The sequence below is a fragment of the Puma concolor genome, chromosome D3 (assembly GCF_028749965.1).
Source record: "Puma concolor isolate L17-30 chromosome D3, mPumCon1.1.hap2, whole genome shotgun sequence".
Taxonomy (NCBI): domain Eukaryota; kingdom Metazoa; phylum Chordata; class Mammalia; order Carnivora; family Felidae; genus Puma; species Puma concolor.
The window spans coordinates 78,201,325-78,221,572 of NC_141678.1; the positions used below are offsets into that span (position 1 = coordinate 78,201,325).

A 20,248-nucleotide genomic window follows, 5' to 3' on the forward strand; every position below is an offset into this window, starting at 1 on the left:
AAATGTACCCTTTATTTCGGACGGTCACAAGCCCAGTGAAAAATCAGGAGTTTTATTACTAAGTGGGAGGGTTGAGGATTAGTAGTCTGCCTCGGAGGTCCAATTTTAAGGACTGTGCGTCAACCTACCTCACTTCTGGCTTCCCGGGTCCACCCCAGAGTCTCTTGCCTGAGTTTCTGGGGCCGGTTCTGCCCGAAGACTAACCTCCCTGTTTTTCTCAGTCCTGATGAACTTCACCAACAGCAAGAAATTGTGTAGGTCTTTTGGGAAGCGACGGAGTTCCAAACTGCTCATTTATTCTCTACATTATTTCACGCAGCTTGCTTTGGAGACTCCCGAGGCCGCGAGGGTCCTTCTGTGATTCTCTGGAAAACAGCACAGTGTTGTGGGTTTTTTTTTTTTGTTTTTTGTTTTCTGTCAGAACATAAGGCAAAGCGGCCTTGGCTGGGTCATAAGTCATGAATTTGGCACGGATTCCAGCCACCGTCAAGCGTGTTCTAGGGAACTGAGGTGGGCCTGCCCAGAAGCTTCCATTTGTGTGCCTTAAGCACCAAACAACTCTTAATGTTGAGGCCTTGGGAACCTCCATGTACTTAGTTTAGCGTCATCACTGCCCCTGAGCCTATCTATTCTTGAAATGCCTCTGGGGTATATTCTAGAATACTCTAGAATATTCTAGAATACTCTAGAATATTCTAGAATATCTTAATATTCTGGGGTATACTCTAATATAAAGGCTATATTCTAGCCTTTTTTTCTGGACCGTTATGTCTCACAAATACCGTATCTCACATTTCTGAAATTTCTGATGGCGGTCAGCTCCTATGGGAGGTTCTAGAAACTGCTTCACTGTGTGCTCCACAGCCATATGGACCCATCGTTACTGAGCACCCAGGCCTGTGAGAAAGAGCACGGTGAGGGATCGCTCTCTCCAGCCTAAGCAGGGCTGCCGCAAGCGACGACGCTAACAGAAATCCAACCTACCCGGGGCTCACGCACCTGAAAAATGCCGGGGTAGGTCTCACTTTGCACACATGCTCCAAGTGGTCAGATCGTGGTGTGTGGGTTCTTTATTCTCGGCCTCTTGGTTGTGCTTTCTTGGTCGGGCTTCATCCTCAGGCAGCCTTTCTCCAGGCGGCAGAAAAGATGACTTAATCCCTGAGGGTAACTCCCTGGGGTCCTCCGCGGTATGGACAGGCACAAAGAGCTGCCGGGATAAAAACACTTGAGAACTGCTGGGCTACACACGGTGTTCTAGGCTTTGCTTGGCGGCCGGGCTACCATGTAGACGGGCCCGCATTATGCATGGGCCCCACCCGTGCGGTACAAGCGGGGTCGGCCACGCCCCAGACTTGCCAGAGTGTTCCCCAAAGGAAAGCAGATTTTGTTGCCAGATTTGTTGCTGTTGGCTTAACCAACAGCAGAGATACCCCTTGACCGCCCCAGATGCCGTGTTTGTTTACAGGAAACCAAAGTTTCACATGCATTTGGAATGAGAACGTACGGAGTTGCCCAATGGCACAGAGAGAGAGAAAAAAAAAGGAAAATCCCTGGCATCTTTTCCCACAAGACCCAGATTTCCACTCTCCCCACGTCCCTTTGGTCCGGGGCCAAGGGAAGTGGAGAGAAGCTGGTATAAATGCGTGGGGGCTGGTCCTGTGGAAGGAGGCCTGAAGAAAATTCCACGTAAAGATTTTTAGTTGGTTGGGGTTTGGAGAACTGTTTTCACTAGGGACCAAATCTCATTCTAGTGCTTTTTGCCTGTGGCCATGGGGATGGTCAGGAAATGACTGTGACAAATCCCCAAACGGACTAGCCCACTAGACAATTTACGAGGAAAAACCTTGTTCAGAAAGGCTAGTGAAGGGCGCATGACTCAGCTTCTTCCACAGATACCGCCCATTCTGTCGGGAAGGAAAACAAAGAGGGAAAAACAGAGAGATGGGATGTTACTTCATCCAAAAGGTATGGCTACGATTTCTCCAGGACAGAGCCGATTCTGTAATATGGGGACTGTTCCAGAAAGGGAGGCTCAAAGCTTCCCCCCCGGGGACAGGCTCCCGTGGCCCAGGTGGACACCAGACTGTGATCTCTACCTTAGGACGGGAATGCTTCCACTTGATAACCAGCCAATGAGCTTTTTAAGCCTCTAAATCTTCACGCATTTTTTGAAGGGCCTTTTATTAAAGACATTTGCATGGGAACATTATAATGAACATCCATGTACTCACCACTCAGCTTTCAGTTATCAACCCACCCATCTTGTTTTATCTATATATTCCCACCCATTCCCTCCGCCCCCATGGGATTATTTTGCAGCTATCGTTTAACACATCACAATATTTTAAGTAACTATTTTTTAAAAGATTAAAAAAAATCACAGAATTATAAAATGTTTTAATGGTGTCGCGGACTGACTTCTACAAACTCAGCAATCAGAATTAAGATACACAAGCCCCTCCCAATTCTGTTTTTCTCCCCCCCCCCCCCACCACCCTGGCCCCCCATCTGCCTTCCTCCCGGGTGAATCACTGCAATCGAGAATAATTATGGAGATATTTGGACATCCCCTGTGCCAACAGCATCATCTCAATTATGCGCCCCAGGTCCAAGAACTGTGAATCTTTGTAGGCAAATCTGCACATGCTTGCATTTTTCCCTCCCATTTTGAGACCAAATGGCCTCAACATTTGGTTTGCCATGCACGTCCTTCATCCCAGGCCCCCCCTTCCCCCCCCCCCCCGGCATTTGAAGGAAATCTCTGACTATGTCTGGATTTCCTCACATGCGTTCCCCGAGGCAGCGTGAGTTGCGAAATACCAGAATGGTTACAGCAGAGATGTCTGTTCTGAAAACGAGAGGGCAGAGTCTGACCGACGGTGCCAATGGCAGGATGCCGTATCCCAACCAGGATGCAGGGACGCGTCTAAATATGCGGGTCCACAGCTTCTCGGGCACTTGCAGTGGATTGTGACTGGACCCATGCAGCCTTGAAAAGATTTAGAAAAGACGATCTTTGTGTATAAATAAAAATAAACGACGTGGAACTCCGGAGTAAGTTAACTATAAAGTGGATTCCGAAGTGCTAATAAAAAAAAAAAAAAATGCAACTCATCTTGTTTATTGAGTCTAAATTTGAACTCCCCCCACTCCTCTCTTTTGGGGGGGAGGGTTGTGGTTCCTCTCATGAAATTTTGGCCAAATTCTAGTCACCTTTGGAATTTAAGACCGAGTCCCTGCTCATTTAAGATGCTTTAACTTGAACTTGATTTAAATCTTGGCTCTTCCGTGCTCCCCAACTCCAGTGGAGGCCAGGGCTGTGGGCCTGGCTACTTGGAAGGGAGCCGGGGTCTGGGGCTGACAGTCCTCTACCCCCTGCCTCTACGGATTCAAGCTTCTGGAGGGTTGGAGAGAGGCCGGGGGTGTGACGACTGGCTTCGGTGACCACGTGTCAGAGTGGGGAGGGACTCCTAGCACCCCTCCTCTTACCTCCGGGCTCCTTCACATGCGGGCAGGCCCCTTGCAAATAACTTCAGGGTCTGTCCCCATTGTCCCCATCTTCTTCCCAGGGACTAGACACCAGAGTCCCTCAGCCTCCGCGGGAGAGGCTATTCCCACCGGGCCTCTGACTTCACCAGCACAGATGTTAGACTTTCGGTAGGAGTATGTCCCCCTCTCTTGAGGGCACACGTGCTAAGTACCCCTCTCTCCTTCCCCATGGCGGTGGGGGGTGGGGGTGGAAAAGGAAAGCAAGTTACACTCCTAGACTCTCAGAGCATCCTTCCAAGAATGCTTGTTCCTGGGCCTTGCTTGCGAGGCAGGTCTCGCTGGCTTTAGGGATGGGGAGCTCTTCTCCTCATCCCCGTACGCAGGGCATCCCCGGCCATCCAGAACAGTCTCCTCCAACGGCTGTCTACACCTCCTTCTCCCACAGCCTGGGGTTGGGTGGGGAGGCGGGGGGGGGGGGACACCCAGTTCTGAGCAGGAGCTGGTCACTCGGCCCTGTGGGGAGGTGGCTGCTCACTCTAGAGGTACTCACTCTAGAATGTGGGGGTTCCGAATGCATTTTGTCTTCAGCCTTGGGCCAAAACACAATCTTGGCCCGAGGGGAAAATCCCATTTTAGGACCGGCAGCGTGCCAAAGCCACCTGTACATGCACACTTAGTGCAGAAGAGGCGGCAGAGAGTTTGTGAGAGGGCTTGCTTTGTCGGCTAGTCTGTAGGTGGTTGCTCTCCCTTAAGAGGGGCGTGAGAGTCAGCATAGGTGGTGTTACCTAGCATGAATCCAGTTTTGGCTTGGAGAACAAAGACCCTCGGGAAAATTCTGTACAGAAAGACATTTAAAAAAGGCGATGGGGCTTCAGCGTGTGTCCACACAGGCCTGAGATTTCATTCACTAGACTATAAGCCCAGACACCAGGGACCAGGAGCGGTCTCGAGACCTAATGGATTTGCAGCGCTCGCCACAGCGTATGTCACATAGGGGGCAGCCAATGCATATTTTCTGAATGACTGGAGGAAGAGAAGTAATTGGGGGCCACCAGTGGCTGCTTCCTTAGCAACTGATTGTTTCCTGCGCACGTTTTCTGAACTCTAACCGAACCCAAGCACTCTTCTAGGTTCTCCGGGACCTATGAAGATAGTTAAACTCCCGTCCTTGAGAAGCTTACGACTAAGAGTGGGAGACAGGTGGACGCGCCTACCTGCCCAATAAAGTCTCCAGATTCTATTCGGGAGAATGCAAGGACCCCGTCTTTGAAGGCAACAAGGGGTGGGGGGCGAAGCCCCTGGTGTGGCTCCTACCAGGACACAGCCCTGATCCGAATTGTTTCAAGTGAAGCCGGATCCCTTCCTTCATGTTTCCCTAGGATGACATGGGGGTCACCTAGCTGGTAATGGGAGTAGCTCAGGAACCCTCACAGTCACAATGATGGGGGAGACAGCATTCACAGAACTGGAGGAGGTGGTGTGTTTGAGATCACAAAGTTCATGGGTTGTCTTGACTTCTCCCCTTCTCCCTTCCTGGGGACTAACTATGCCCACATTTAGCTCTCAGGTTAGATTTTTTTCTTTTTTTCCTCCTCATTCTATCTCACCGATTCTCTCAAAATTGCTTTCTGTTGAGTCTTAGCATGGAATCAGGTGACTAATGTCTCCACGTACCTGCTGGTTGATGAATAACTCAGCTCTCATCACCGGAAACTATAGCCTAAGTGCGTGGTGCTTAGGAAGGGAAGTCACTGGGGAGAATTTCAGGTTTGACACAGACTCATGACGGTGGGGCGCTTGGTATTTCAGGTTGTCAGTTGCATATTCCCCGTTCCCTCAGAGGGTGGCCCTTCGCTCCTCTGACGTCCCTTCCATGCACCTGGATCTCGTTAGCCTTGAGTGACCCCGGGGCAACTTAGAACAGAATCAGACTCCTTGGTCTCACGAGGGGACTTTGGGAATCAAGTAAAAGGCACAAAAGAGCTGGAATTGGGGCGCCTGGGTGGCGCAGTCGGTTAAGCGTCCGACTTCAGCCAGGTCACGATCTCTCGGTCTGGGAGTTCGAGCCCCGCGTCAGGCTCTGGGCTGATGGCTCAGAGCCTGGAGCCTGTTTCCGATTCTGTGTCTCCCTCTCTCTCTGCCCCTCCCCCGTTCATGCTCTGTCTCTATCTGTCCCCCCAAAAATAAATAAACGTTGAAAAAAAAATTAAAAAAAAAAAAAGAGCCGGAATTGCTCGAGAAAGGATGCTTGGGAGATGACTACGCACCTCTCTGCAAAACGGGCGCAGCCTCCCAGCGCATCTGACCATGAGGAGGCCACCGAATGGAACGTCAAGTCCAGCGGTCAGGGAACAGAGCAGAGAAAGACCCACGTGCCACCAAGTGGGTGTTGATTCTCCAAGAAAGACTCACTAAGAGAAAATGCTCCCCTATACCAAGCATGGATTTTATCTTCGGGAGAAGGATGCCCATGTAGCTACGAAAGCCAATTCCCTGGGGCTACTTTTGTTGGTTTGGAACAACCAAATCACATCGTATCAACCCAATGGCTTTCATACCACCTCGCGTGAATATTTATAGATAAAGTGTATACCGATCGGGCGAGCGGTATTGGACCTCAGCGGCCAACAGCGCCATAGACTAAGCCCTGGAAGAAAAATGTACTTGGCTCCCGACCTAGGAAGGCTGTTTCGAAGGGACCTCTTTTTGAAATGTTTTCCAGCTGTTATTTCCTTTCTGAATAATCCGAGCCTAATTCAATTTGTGGCACCTTTCTCTTTTCCAGATTTTTTTTTTTTTTCAGAAGGCAAATTATCCACATCTGGCTCTCTATAATCATATATATATGTTCTGCTGGTTTTGGCTGAGACTTTTACTGAATTGTAGATAAATGACCCTGCTGGAACACTGGAGAAGTATTCCACATTCCATGGCACGACGGCAGACTACAAGATGCTGTGCGTTATCTCCGGAATGCTGGGGGTAAAAAGGTCGCAACCTTCCCTGAGCGCTGACTCAGGGCATATCCAGCACGTCGTCATGTTACCGTGGGGGGGGGGGGGGGGGGGGAGAAGGCAGGGCAGAGAGAGCCAAGAATGCCCATGGATTACAGTTAAAAACAAACACAAAACCCCCAAACCCCAAACAACAAAACTTAACTTTGGAAATAGTTCCATCCTCCTATATCCTCAAAACTATTTATAAAGCAACATGGGACTCCATAGATACAGCTTTCCTTCTGGTTTAACCATTTCCCCACCCAGCTCTCGTTCCCGGAGTGGTTGGCAGGGGTGTGAGAGATGGAAGACGGTAGAAAGCCACAGGAAGTGGACTGGAGGAGGAATAAGAATTTGGAACGTCGTCACCTTGCTGGAAATGGACGAGAATCGGGAGTCCCTGAATCACCTGGGGATCCTGGTGAAGACCACGCCAGGTGGAAGAGGAGCTTAACTGGATGGACGATCGGCATGGACTTCATTCTTCCCTCCCACGCCTGGGAACCAGCCTACAAAACATTAGCAACCTGTGCCAGGGCCCATGAAGGGAGGGAGGCAACAGAGTGGGCAAAGCTTGTGTCTGCCGCCCTTCCTCACACCCTTCCAGGGGCATCCCCGTCCCCCTCCAGATATTTCCTTTCCCCTTCAGCTGGCCATCGACTTGATTCCTGATGAAATGTGAACGGAGAGAGAAGTTTTCCTGGACGCTATCTCAGGATGTGCCAGTTTCCAGGGAAACCACATTATGCATCAGGCACCAAGGATTGAATAATTGAACGGTAATAGCCATATCTGCATTCCCGACTCTTGGTGGAGTCCTAAATCGATCTGCTTCTCTCCTGCTCCCATCAAAGTCCGGAGCAGAGTCCACTCGTCCTGTATGACAAATGAGTCTTTGCTAGTAACGGTGCGATTCACGGAGCCGTAGCAGTGACATCACCTGGCAGTGCGTCCCAACGCGAATTCAGACCCCGCATGGCCCACGTGCGCTGAAGCGGAGGCCTCACTTTCAAAAGCCCTCAGATGATCCATCCGCACGATGAGGTCTGAGAATCACCGGTTAAGCAGGTGGCTTTCAAACTATGGGCTGCCACCTAGTAGTAAGTCATGAAATCAACTTCGTGGTTGGGACCGTGATTAAAAAAAAAAAAAAGAAAAGAAAAGAAATCCTTCTAGGGAACGTATAAGGGCACATCGTGCGGAGGAAGGGTAAATATGGCGGAACTTCTGTTTCCATCGCTGGGAATATTGGGTCAGTGTGTAAAATGGCCCAATGGTGGCTTCTCCCCTCCCTCACTCCCATGGGTCATTGTCAAAAGTGTGTGGAAAGCACCGATCTTGAGGTCTGGTTGTTACCTAGGCAGTGTAAGCTTTCCCCTCCCATCAAGTTCGCACACCAGATGGATGCCTGCAGCTCACGAATTTACCCTCTCTGCAGACACACCTGAATGAAAACATGCTTTCTTGCCCTTTTACCATGAAGAAATAAGGTCATATGTGTTGATCAGTGACTATTTAATAAGGACTCATTGGACATGCTCCTTCTAGAAAAAAAAAAACAACCCCTGAACGACAGCATGTTTCCTTCGATTGTGTTATTTAACCTATTATATATATAGTATCATTTATTGAGAGCGACAGCACGTGCAAGCACGTACACGTGAGCAGGGGAGAGGGGCAGAGGGAGAGAGACTCTTAAGCAGTCTCCACACTCAGCGTGGAGCCTGATTGGGGCGCGATCGCACAACCCTGGGATTATGACCTGAGCCAAAAGTCAAGAGTCAGACGCTCAATCAACTGGGCCACCCAGGCACCCCATATTATATATTTTTTTTGAGTCTTGGCTTCCACTTTTCCTTAGGCCATATCTAGCACTAAATAACTATAATACTTTGCTATTCTTTCATCATTTCCTTGAGAATATATCATATATATTCTGTGAAGTCACACACGATTCCAACATGGCAGGAGAGTGTGAGGCTGGGTGGCTGAGCTGTGTGTATCCTACAGGATTAATCTGACAGTGAATTGATGTTTGCTTTGAAATATGCCTGTGTTTGTTACGAACGTTCTAGCTTTGTGACCTTGGGCAAGCTGTTCTACCTCACAGTATATGTATACAATAGGGATAATAAAAGTACCCGTCTTGGGGGGGGGGGTTGTGAAGACAAAATGGGTGAATTCTATCAAATTCATTATGAAAAATGTTGACTGGACTCCCACTGTATACTGGGCATGGTGGGAGATGCTGGGAATACAGTAGAGACAAACAGAGAGATCCTGCCCCGGTGGGGTTTCCAGTCTCTCAAGGAAGCAGACAACAGGCAAGCAGCAAACTCTCACAGAGGCAGGCAGGCAGTCAAGAAACAAGGCACTCACTTCTACAGCCTCCCTCGGGGTTGCCCTTCTGTCCTCCCCCCTTCAAGAACCTTCCATGGACCAGAAGGAGATACAGGGTCCTGACAGACGGCCTTAAGGCTTTTTCTGGGCTGTGGCGGCTTCTCTAAGACATTTCCTACCATCCTCCTGCTTGTGTATTTCGTTCCAGCCACAATGACCTCATTGCTACTTTCTGAGCATAACCAGGCAGGTCTGCCTCGGTGTCTTGCTCAAATCTCTATGTGGATCATTTCTCCCCCAGATCTCCTTATGGCTCACCTCTCCCTTCGTTCAGGTCTCTGCTCACAACCCCTCTGTTGGGGAGGTCTTTCCAGAAGATCACACCTAAAGTAGGCCCTCTTACTCTCCATCACTCTCTCTATTCCTCTGCTCTATTTTCCCCCATAGCTCTTTTTATGTATTTTTTACTTATTTTTGTAAAAGTGTTTTTAAAAAGTTTGAGAGAGATAGCGTGCATGTGAATAGGGGAGGGGTTGAGAGAGAGGGAGAGAGAGAATCCCAAGCAGGGATTTGATGACGGGGGCTCGAACTCACAAACCGCGAGATCATGACCTGAGCTGAAATCAAGACTCAGTTGCTTAACCGACTGAGCCACCCAGGCGCCCCCATAGCTCTTTTTAACGTGGACATATACCATAATGGTAAATTTTATGTGTAAACTTGGCTATGCCCCAGTACCTAGATATTTGGTCAAAAGTTATCCTAGATGATCCCATGAAGTTATTTTTTTTTAAATATGAGATTACATGTAAATTGGTAGACTTTGCATAAAGCAGATTGTCTTCCGTAATGTGGGTGGGCCTCACCCCATCAGTTGAAGACCTTAAGAGAAAACCACTGACTTACCCCAAAGAAAGAATTCAGCTAGCAGGTTGCCTTTGGGTTCTAACTACAATATCAACCGTCAACTCTTCTTGAGGTCTCCAGCCTGCCAGCCTATCCTTCTGATTTTGGACTTGCCAGCCTTTACAATCACATAAGCCAATTCTTTTTTTTTTTTTTTTTTTTTAATGTTTATTTATTTTTGAGAGACAGAGTGTGAGTGGGGGAGGGGTAGAGAGAGAGGGAGACACAGAATCCAAAGCAGGCTCCAGGCTCCGAGCTGTCAGCACAGAGCCCGACGCGGGGCTTGGACTCACAAATACGAGATCATGACCTGAGCTGAAGTTGGACGCTTAACCAACTGGTGCCCAGGTGCCCGTCACATAAGCCAATTCTTAAAGTAACTCTCTCTGTATAAATACATATATATTACACACACACACACATCAATATATCTACCTATCTGTACACACACATGCATCCTGTTGGTTCTGTTTCTCTGGAGAACCCTAACACGTACATTTGTTTCTTGCCTGCACCAAAAGGCATACTCCAGGAGAGAAGGGCTGTGTCTTACCACTATTCTGTCCTTGGTCCTCAATGAATTTTTACTGAAGGGGGCAAGAATTTCAGATTCGAAAAGATGGATAAGCAGGGTGATGAATGCCGAAGGGTAGGTTGGAAATTTCCTTCTTGTACTAGGTGGAGTGGTATTCCTTCCCACTTCCCCAAATTCACGTGTACCTTGGACCTGAGAACGAGACCTTCTGTGGAAGCAGGGTCTTCCCACGTCATTGCACTGAGGTGAGGTCACACTGGATTAGGGTGAGCCCTCGTCCAATAAGCAGCGTCTTTGTGAGAAGAGGAAATAGTGACGTAGAACGCACAGAAAGATCAGGTGAAGGCAGGACAGCAGGTGACGTCCGAGGCAGTAACACCAAGGACTGCCGGCAACCTCCAGCAATGGGAGAGAAGCGTGGATGGCTTCTCTCGCAGAGCCTCCAGAAGGTACGACACCTCTCAGATGCCCAGCCACCACAACTGTTAAGAAATGCTGTTGTTCAAGCCCCCGGTTGTGGTGCTCTGCTTTGGAGGCCCGAGGAAGTGAAGACACCCCAGTCTGACGTCTCTGTTTCCCAGAACCTTGCAATTCAACTGCAGCTGCACCCATAGACCCCCTGAGTTACCTTTCCCTGTGCACCGTTCCCCACCCCCCCCCCCCCCAAATGCTGAGTGCAGGCTCCCACCTGGCCACTCTGGAACCTTGTATCTACAAGTGAACAGGTGATTAAAATCTGCACAGAGAGCTGAGCGTGTTTCAAAAGGACAGCAAGCCTCTTCAAAGCTTGAGGGGTCCGGGCTGGGAGGAAATCAGCTTCCGGTTCTGCCGAATCAAGACCTGAGCCGATGGGGTGACAGCCAACCCCACAGATGGGACGTCTGGAGGCGACGAGAAGGAGCGTTCACCCAGCTCTTGGTTCACAAGCTTTTAATTTTTTTGATGTTTATTTTTGAGAGAGACAGAGTGCGAGCAGGGGAGGGGCACAGAGGGAGACACAGAATCCGAAGCAGGCTCCGGGCTCTGAGCTGTCAGCACAGAGCGCGACGCGGGGCTCGAACTCAAGGACCACGAGATCGTGACCCGAGCCGAAGTTGGATGCTTAACCGATTGAGCCACCCAGGCGCCCCTACAAGCTGCTTCTTGAATTAAGAAGGTTGGAGAAATTATACGTGGAGTAGTCTCCCAGATTTCCAGGGACAGTGATTTCACCCAGAGGATTCTGTGCCGGAGGCCTTGCGTGGCTGTCGTGTGGGTGCTGCTGGGTGCAGGGTGCTGGGTGGGGGAGGAGGGGCGGGGGATCGTTCCTGCTGGCGCGAGCTGGGACTGGCTCTCAAAGCACTTTCCCTTCCCAGCACTTATCAGTTTGTAATTGCAGATTTTTGTACTCGATTGGTTTTGCCTGGGAGGATCCTTGTCGGTCTTGCCAGAGTCCCAGGAGGATGGGGATTAGGACTTTGTTGCTCTCTGTTGTGTCTGCTGTGCATAGCAGTGTGCAGCTGACAACAAGCATTTGATAAATATTTGAAGGAAAATGAGACGTATAGGTATAGGCCCACTATCAGGGTGTTAAAGGCCCCCTGCGGAAGTGTGCTTAAAATCTTGGAGGTATCCTCCCTTTATGAAACTCCCCCATCTTCCCCATGGCCTAATTGATAACAATTCCCCTGTTCTTGTCTTCACATAGGGGACTTCAGCTACCAACTCATGAGGCTTCCTGCCCATCCTGACTTTTTTTTTTTTTAGGTAGTCAACCTTTTCCCTCCTCCAAAGGCAGCCTTGTTTGGAATTCTAATCCAGAATGAATTGAAAATGGAGTTGATCGCAGTGGAATGGGAGTATGGGGTGGAACTGTCACAGGCCTCCCCCACTTTGTGAGCCCCTAAGGCCTCTCCAATGGTCCCCAGAGATTTCTGGTTTGACAAGCCCATGTTGCACCTGGGTGGCTCAGTCGGTTAAGCGTCTGACTTCGGCTCAGGTCATGATCTCACGGTCCGTGAGTTCGAGCCCTGCATCGGGCTCTGGGCTGACAGCTCAGAGCCTGGAGCCTGTTTCGGATTCTGTGTCTCCCTCTCTCTCTGACCCTCCCCCGTTCATGCTCTGTCTCTCTCTGTCTCAAAAATAAATAAACATTAAAAAAAAAAAATAGAAAAGCCCACGCTGGGGGTCCTAGAGGATCCTCCCCAGCTGGAGACATGGGCCTTTGAGACTCAGATTCAATGGAACCTGGGCCTTTAGACCTTGACTCAGACTCAAACGTTGGGTCCACACTCAGACCCCAACAGGGCAGCCTGCCCAGAATGCAGGGTCCAGCTCTTGGGAGAAATGTCTCGATCTCCTTGTATTCACCTTGTAAAAAGACAGCTCAGTTCCACAAGACGGGGAGTCAGTACAAAACACAGCACAACCACGTAAGAAAAATAACTTTCTTATTAAGCATATATAATCTTATCAAAAGTACTTCATAGTATCGCATCCGTAACCGTTCCAATACTAGCTCAGCTGTTATATAGACCTGTTATAAATAATGAACATGGCTACTGAAGTACAGGAGTAATCACTAGGAAATAAAAAACCATCGTGACACATTAAATCCCCAGGGCACATGCTTCAGGATCTAATAATGTTCAAGTCTCAGGGGGATGCGTGAAAGGGTCTTTCCTTCTTCTTTGATTTCCCTAAAGCGGTAATATTTTTTGAAGGAGCAGATGAAGTCCAAGATTTTATGCTTTAGCAATCAGTCATGGTTTTTTTTTTTTTTTCCAAAATGGAAATTGTTTTTTGATTTGTTGTGAAATACACACGCGGACCATGCCAGGAAAAATTTCATCTATTTCCCTGAATTCATTATTAATAACTTGAGACGGCTCTATTCTATTAGTTGTTTGGCCTGGATTCCCATATGTAAATTTCCTTTTCAGGAAGGTTATCGGAAAGATGTCAAGGTTGCACAATGAGGCGGCTGTGTCTCTGACGGGCTGGAGTTGGGGAGAGGAGGAGGGGCAGTGACCCCCCCAAAGTATGGTGAGGGATTTGCTCTCAGCCCAAGGAGATGCCTGGTGCTTAGTTCCGGAGAATATCTCCTTCCCCTGCCTGCCTGGAAAAAGCGATCACGAGGCAAACAGTTGTGAACCCTGGAAAGGGAGCATGGCCAGTGTCCCCTTCACCCGACATTTGGTGGGGTAATGCTCCTCCATGCCAATGTGTATTTATTATTTACCTGTATGAACCCGCCTGCGTTCATAGAGTAGAAACGACTTCAGCTGGTCAGTTCACTCTGTAGCAGGTGTTGGACTTAACAGAGCACAGAGGAGACAGCATTGCCCGCGTGCCCCCACACTCTTTGGCCTGGGAAAGCATGTAATTTCTCCTTCTGGAATTTAGGAAGGGAGGAGGATTTTCCTAAACTAAAATGGTGCCTTCTGTGCCCTATTCTCAACGGCGTTATTTTTATTCCCACTGCTTTCCAAAAAGAAAAGCAATTATTAGGTCCTATTCTAAGTTCTAGTCATCAGGGTGCAAAAAAAGGAAAGTCAGTATTTCTGCTAAGGGGTTGAGGAGGTGTACAAAGATCTTTTTCCCCCCCATAAAACATGGGGCGGCTCAGCAAAACGGTAGCAAATTTTATCCCCCGTTAGGTTTTGAGAAGCCCCTGTTTTACATAGTGAGCTTTGGTTTTCTATCCAAAACTGAAAGATACATTAGGATTAACAGTACAATTTGGACCTACAGAGAACCTTTTTAGTCCGGGGGAGCAGTCCGTGGTTTTGAAAACCTGAGGATAAACAATTATTTTATAAACTGATCTAGCAGACTGAGATCATACGACACAGGTTATTGTGTGTTGGGCTAGAGAATATCATCTAGTCTCATGAATTCCAACGATTACTTCCTTCAGTTCATTTTTTTAATGAATTATCCTAGCCTCCCATCAAACATGCTCTTCAGTTGTATATTACGAACATTTGACAATTAAAGAGACGTATTTCCAAACACAAATCCTCATTTAAAAAAAAAAATCAAAGATGGACCTAATCATTTCTCATGGAGCCTGTGCAGAATTTTCTTTAGCACTCATCCATCCACACCCTTTAAATATTGTGTTCCACGAGCCGGCAACGTTAAATGCTTTCCAGATGGGAATCCACGGCCGCTCAGTTCAGCTCTTCGTGAACCCGAGGTTGGCAAGGCCTTCTGCGGTGAAGATGGGACTCCGGAGAGACTGGGGAGCGACGGAAAATGCTAGAGAAGGCGCACTGAGAACGTGTTTGCTTGTCGCTGTAACTTTCTGACGGACTGTCACTGGGGATTTTGCAGGAGAAAGGAATAGTGGTGTTGAGGGTCCGTGGAAACTCCAGCCACCAGCTGACCGACTGGAATCCCAGGGTTTTAACTTGATGGCAACAGGGGGAGGGAGGCTCTTGTCACTTGCGATTCGCACCCAGAAGCCCTGCCTATCGTTCTGGAGGAAGGAGACGGAAAGATGGAACGACAAACACCAACGGTGGCTTTTAAAGAAGCTTTCCCAGGAAGATAGTTATGTGATGGGTGAAAAGGCGATGGAAGAAATAAACATGCCCTTCCCAGAAATACAGGGACAAACGGCAGGGTGGGGAACAGGAACCCCAACATGAGCATCTGTGCGGGTCCACGCCGGGGTGAAGGGCCCCGAGCAGGTGGCCGCCTTTCCACGTGGTACACGCGAACACGGACTCGAGGAGCCCCGCGTGCTCCCCATCAAAACCAAGACGTTCCCCAATGATGTTCCAAAGCAGAAAGTGCTCCTGGTCTCTTCAGCACTGCTCTCGCTCCAGTCTCCATGGAACCAGAGGAGGCCTTTTTCTGGAAAGGCTCGCGGCTGTGCGAGCAAACACAGACGCAATGGTGGGTTTGAGAATACACCGCTTTCCCAACTGCTTCCCGCATTTGCTGAGGAAGGGGAATCAGGAAGGCCTGTAAGAACTGGAACCTGGACTAAGTTATGGAAAATTAAGGAAAAATGGGAAGAGCGGGAAGCAAATTTCTGCCAAACAAGAAAAACTGTTATTTCCCTCTGCATCCAAGAGAACTTCTAACAGCGTATCTGTGTTGGCAAGCTTCACCCGCCCCAGACAAGGACTTCCAATTCCCAACGATGGCAAATTTACTTGCCTTTGCAGATTCAGTGGGGTCCCTGCCTGAGGCTATCCTTCTCCTTCCCCCACAACCCCAGTGAGCGACCTCCTTGCAGCCCCCAGCCCCAGTGCACGCCGATCCAACAAGGATCAGGGCGTAATGGCACCTTCTGGGCACCCAGTCTGAGCCTGGCCGTTCAGCGCGTCTCCCTAAGGGTCAGCCGCCCTTATTTAATATCTGTGATTTACTGAGCAAGCCCACTCATTTGATCAAGCAGCTTTAAAATGTCCTGGCAAAGCCCACTGTTCTAATGGGAATAAGGGTTCTTCATTTGTTTACTTTGAGAAGAGTTTTTACTCCTATTGCCACAGTAACATTCTTCTCCGAACAGGCAACTTGCAGATATGCAGGGCATGAACCCTTAATGGTCATATTTGAACTTAGAATGTGGCAACTTATAGGACAGTAAACATAGGACTCTAATTTTTCTCCATTTTCCCTAATATCTGTTCCTCCTCCATTCCCTCTTTAATCAAAATTGGGAAACGAGGTTGGATAAGAGAGTAGAACATTTAAAATATATTAGACTGTTAGATTGACAAGGAAAAAGAATTATCTGCCAAGGTAAATATACATTATTGCCTTCCCGTTTTAATTGAAGCAGCCTAATTTTGATACTGAGTGATTACTGATTTTGGACACATATCCATCTATATATTTTTAATAAGTAACCTCACATTTTCTCAGAACTTACCTTGCCACTTTTTCCGTTTGGATATTCTGCCAAACTTTAAGATACCATGAGAGTACTTAACTCAGAAATCCAGAAATTCCTCAGTATGAAGGAGGGAAAGTTCCAATGTAGACAGCCAACCCCCAGCACACCCCCCCCCCCCAACTGGCTCTTGGAAGGAAACATGTAATTAGCGACTTACTCCCTCATGTCTCCCGGCAGGGGGACTGTGAGAACAGTGTTTGGAAGAAGAGGAGGAAGGAGGAGGCAGGAAAAGAGCTCAAGAAATTAAGAATGTATCTTTTCCAGGTCTCCAGTGTTTTTTTGTGTTTTTTTTTTCTTTCCTGTATATGATTTAACTGCAGGTGAAAACACTCTTTGCTCCTCCTTCGGCATGAAGATGTTAGGATGTGCTAAGGATAAAAGTCTCTGGTGGGTCCCAAGTCTCTTGTCTCAGTTGTTTTTGGGTACTCGTCTCCAGAGCTGAAGTCCATGGCTTCCGGAGAGCTGGAAAATTCCTGAGGTAAAGGGAACTCCTCCGTTGAAGAGTGCGTCCGGTGCCCAAACACCTTCTCCTGCAGCTCAGCGATGTCATTGCGGATGTCGGCCAGCATCAGCAGCAGGAAGTCAAAAGAACCAGGGGGTCCCTGTGCACGGGGGAGGAATCAAAGCCAGAAAACCACACACTCAATCCTGTGCCAAGCCATGGCTTCCGTGGGCCCCGTGACTTGCCACTCCCCCTGCTTGGTGGCAGCTATGTGGCACATGACTCTGTGTCCCAAATGGAGCAAACGTAACAGCTACTACAGTAGCCTGGTAGGGGGCAGGGGAAGTTAAGATGGTCTTCTAATCCCTTCATCTCCCCTGTGAGCTGTGGCGACACGCTCACCTCTCCTCTCCTCTCTCGGCCACCTCAAATCAAGGAACAGAAGAACTCTCCTATGTTGCTTTCCAAAGAAAACCGGGAGATACTTATGGAAGGGTAGAGCAGCGGTTAAGGGGTTGGGGTTCCGTTGGGTCTGAATCTCGGCTCTGCGGCCCGCTAGCTGGTCTCGGGCAAGTCACCCCATTTCTTCGGGTTTTCGCCTCCCTATCTGTAAAATGGGGATGATAACTGTCCCAGTGTCATGAGGCTTCGTAGGGTTCGTGAGGATTTACATGAGTTAATACACGTAAAGGGCTTAGAGCATCACAAATGCTCAAAATGTTATCTTTTAAGTAAATGAAACCGTTAGAACGTCTCTAAGGATCGTTGACTGTATAATGCCACCGGACTGAAGGTGAAAGCATGTTTGTAAAGGCACCCCTTCCCCATTGACCAGGAAAGGTCCAAGGACTTCCTAATCTTTCTATCGGTTGGACTTTTATCGTTATGTATAGCGTTTGTTAAGCCTCAATTTCTACATAGCGCTGTGTGGGGCACAGCAAGATAACGTGTGGACAAGAAAGGTCTGGGCTTGTTAGCGGCTTGCAGTACAATCTTTATTACCCCGCAACGTCTGCTGCCGGAGCTCCCAGAGAGAGCAATTTCATCTGCAGAGCACTTGGTGGAGGAGAGTATTTTGACATTAACCGATGCTCGCTCGAAGGGTCACAGCTCAGACACTGCTTGGCAGTGCACAGGGGAGGGGAGGGACATCTGGGGGTGCTAAGGATGGCCAGGATCGGACAGTTAAGAGGTGGAGGGGTTGGCATGGGAAGCCAGACCTCCCGCATCCAAGCCAAAGGCTGTCTTTTCTTCAGAAATGACACTGATCTTTCCAATAGCACTGGAGTTGCCTGAATTTTCTGTCTTTTGGATACTGACTTTCATTTCTCATTTCCCAGACACCACGTGTATATCCTAGCTCATTTACTCTCAAGAGATCCCCAGCAGCCCTGCGTATCTCCGTACTTTTCTGGGAAGGGATGGTCCTCCGATCTGCTCGAGTTGCAGCGGTGGCTAAACTCTCACGTGTTCAGGGTTATGACGGCACCATCAGATGTTTTAGGACATACTGGGAAACAGGCTCGTGGCATGCTGGTTTTTGTTTGTGACCTTAAAAGAACACCTTCCGGATAAAGATTTGCCACGATAAAAGAAAACTAAAACAGAAGACCGGTTTCAAAAATAAAGGCCAACCCAGCTGTTAAAGTCCTCCGTGATCGCCCCCTAACCACCGAGTTCTGTTTAGGTAGGCTCAGTAAAGGCTGGAAGGGGCTGGCTTCGGCTGGTAAGACCAACCTGTAGCCCCCCCTGAGCTACGTCCCTGAGGACATTCCCCCTGGGGGAGCGGGACAGGTAGGGCTACTTACTGGCGACCCTCTGGGTCCGGGTGCTCCTCTCTCTCCCTGGAAGCAAGAAGGTCAGATTAGCTTTGTGGACAGAGACCACGTGGATGCCACCAGCACCGGTCTTCTACTTAGGCCCTCACCGTTACCATTGCCCTGCACAAATGACAAGTGTCCCCTATCAGGAACGAATGGGAGCTTGAAGCTCGGCTCCCGGGACCGCTCATTGGAACAGATCTGCTTGGGGCAAGTGTCTCTCATCCCGATGTCCCCCCGGGGCCGTGTATTTCCAGACCAGACCTGACACGAGGAATGCCTGTGTTCCAGGCAGTGTGTGTGTGTGTGACAACTTAGAAACTTTCTAAAGTAACACACCCTGCCTTATTTGCGAGGCAGGCGGCTCTTGAAGCGAAACCCCCACTTGCACAAAATGCAGCTTTCCTGTTCTTGACTTGACTGTGTCAAAGAATGGGGACACACCGCACAGCCCCACGAAAGAACACTGGCTAAAGAGTAAGACATGTGCTACTATGGCAACCCAGCAGCTTGTTTAAAATTTATAGGGGTGATCTTCCTTTTTTTATTAAAAAAATTTTTTTAACTTTCTTTTTTTTTGAGACAGAGACCGAGCGTGAGTGGGGGAGGGGCAGAGAGAGAGGGAGACACAGAATCCGAAGCAGGCTCCAGGCTCCGAGCTGTCAGCACAGAGTCCGACGCGGGGCTCGAACTCACGAACCACGATATCACGACCTGAGCCGAAGCCGGACACTTAACCCACTGAGCCACCCAGGTGCCCCGGGGTAATCTTTTGCAGGGATGGTTTTGGTTGTTGTTTTTGTTATCACAGGTGTTTGCTTTTTAGATGTCCTTTCCAGCTTTGGGGGGGGGGGGGGGAGGAAGATGTGTCTCGATTTTGCTACATGAAGAATGGGGACGATAAACAGTGTTTGAGCTTTACTTGGTGCCTGCCCAATAGGTTGAAAATGGGAAATCTTAAGCTTGTAAGGACCACTCATCAGACTTACCTTAGAGCCGTCCCTTCCTGGTGCACCTGGCGGACCCTACAAGACACGGGGATCTAGTTGAAGGGGAGGAAAAAAAGCACGGGACAAGAACACGCTTTCCCCAACAGCAGCAAATGGATGGCTGATAAAGTACTGACCACAGGGCCCCTCCGGCCTTGCTTAATGTGGGACAGATCAGGAGATGGTCCCATGGGTCCCATGGAGCCCCGTGGGCCGGGCTGCCCGGGAGGGCCTGGCATACCGGGGAAGCCTGGGCTCCCCTTAGGTCCTGGTGAGCCTGTAATCAGAGAACATCTCATTAGCTCCATATCCCACGAAAAGGACAAGGGCTCTGGCCGACAGGAGGGTCTGGGAGCCCTTTACAGCCATTTCTCTTTGCAGTCTGCCCTGCGCCTTCTGACATCTCCACTAAGGTGCCCTATCGGCATTTTAAACTTGACGTGATCAGAATTCTCCACCCCTTATGCAATCGTTGTAGACCTCATTTCTCCGGGGGCATCTCAACGCCTCTTCTCTGCAAGGGAATTAACAGGTTACATCGTTGTGTACCATCATAGTATAAATATAAGGTGTATGTATATATCATAGATATATACATTGGCTATATATCAGATATAGACATATATGACTGTATCCATCTATGCAAATGCACAACACGTATACTCCATACAGGTGTGTGTAGTTGTTTACGGATACCATTATCCTCTGAATGTCCTAAGGTTTAAAAACTGGGAGATTTCTGGGATCTGTCTGAAAACAGGAAGAAGTAAAGCCTGGACTACGATTCTCCCACTGGCACACCTCACCAGAGCTGTACGCAGGGGCTGCCCCTTCAAAG

At 48.9% G+C, this 20,248-nt stretch overlaps 1 protein-coding gene across 2 annotated transcripts in view; it reads right to left on the minus strand.

Annotated features, from left to right (window-relative positions):
* Window positions 1-2,798: 2,798 nt before the first annotated feature.
* The window catches only part of CCBE1 (collagen and calcium binding EGF domains 1), a 246,259-nt gene continuing 228,809 nt past the window's right edge, over window positions 2,799-20,248 (minus strand). Inside the window, exons 8-11 of one of the 2 annotated variants that reach the window (XM_086683131.1) lie at window positions 19,548-19,687; window positions 19,411-19,446; window positions 18,410-18,445; window positions 2,799-2,989 (exon numbers count right to left, since the gene is read on the minus strand). In XM_086683131.1, coding sequence (XP_086539257.1) covers window positions 2,927-2,989; window positions 18,410-18,445; window positions 19,411-19,446; window positions 19,548-19,687 — 275 coding nt within the window. In that variant the 3' untranslated portion in view covers window positions 2,799-2,926. Of the gene's footprint in view, window positions 2,990-15,937; window positions 16,762-18,409; window positions 18,446-19,410; window positions 19,447-19,547; window positions 19,688-20,248 lie in introns of those variants that run through there. The other variant, XM_025931339.2, reaches the window with a different exon arrangement.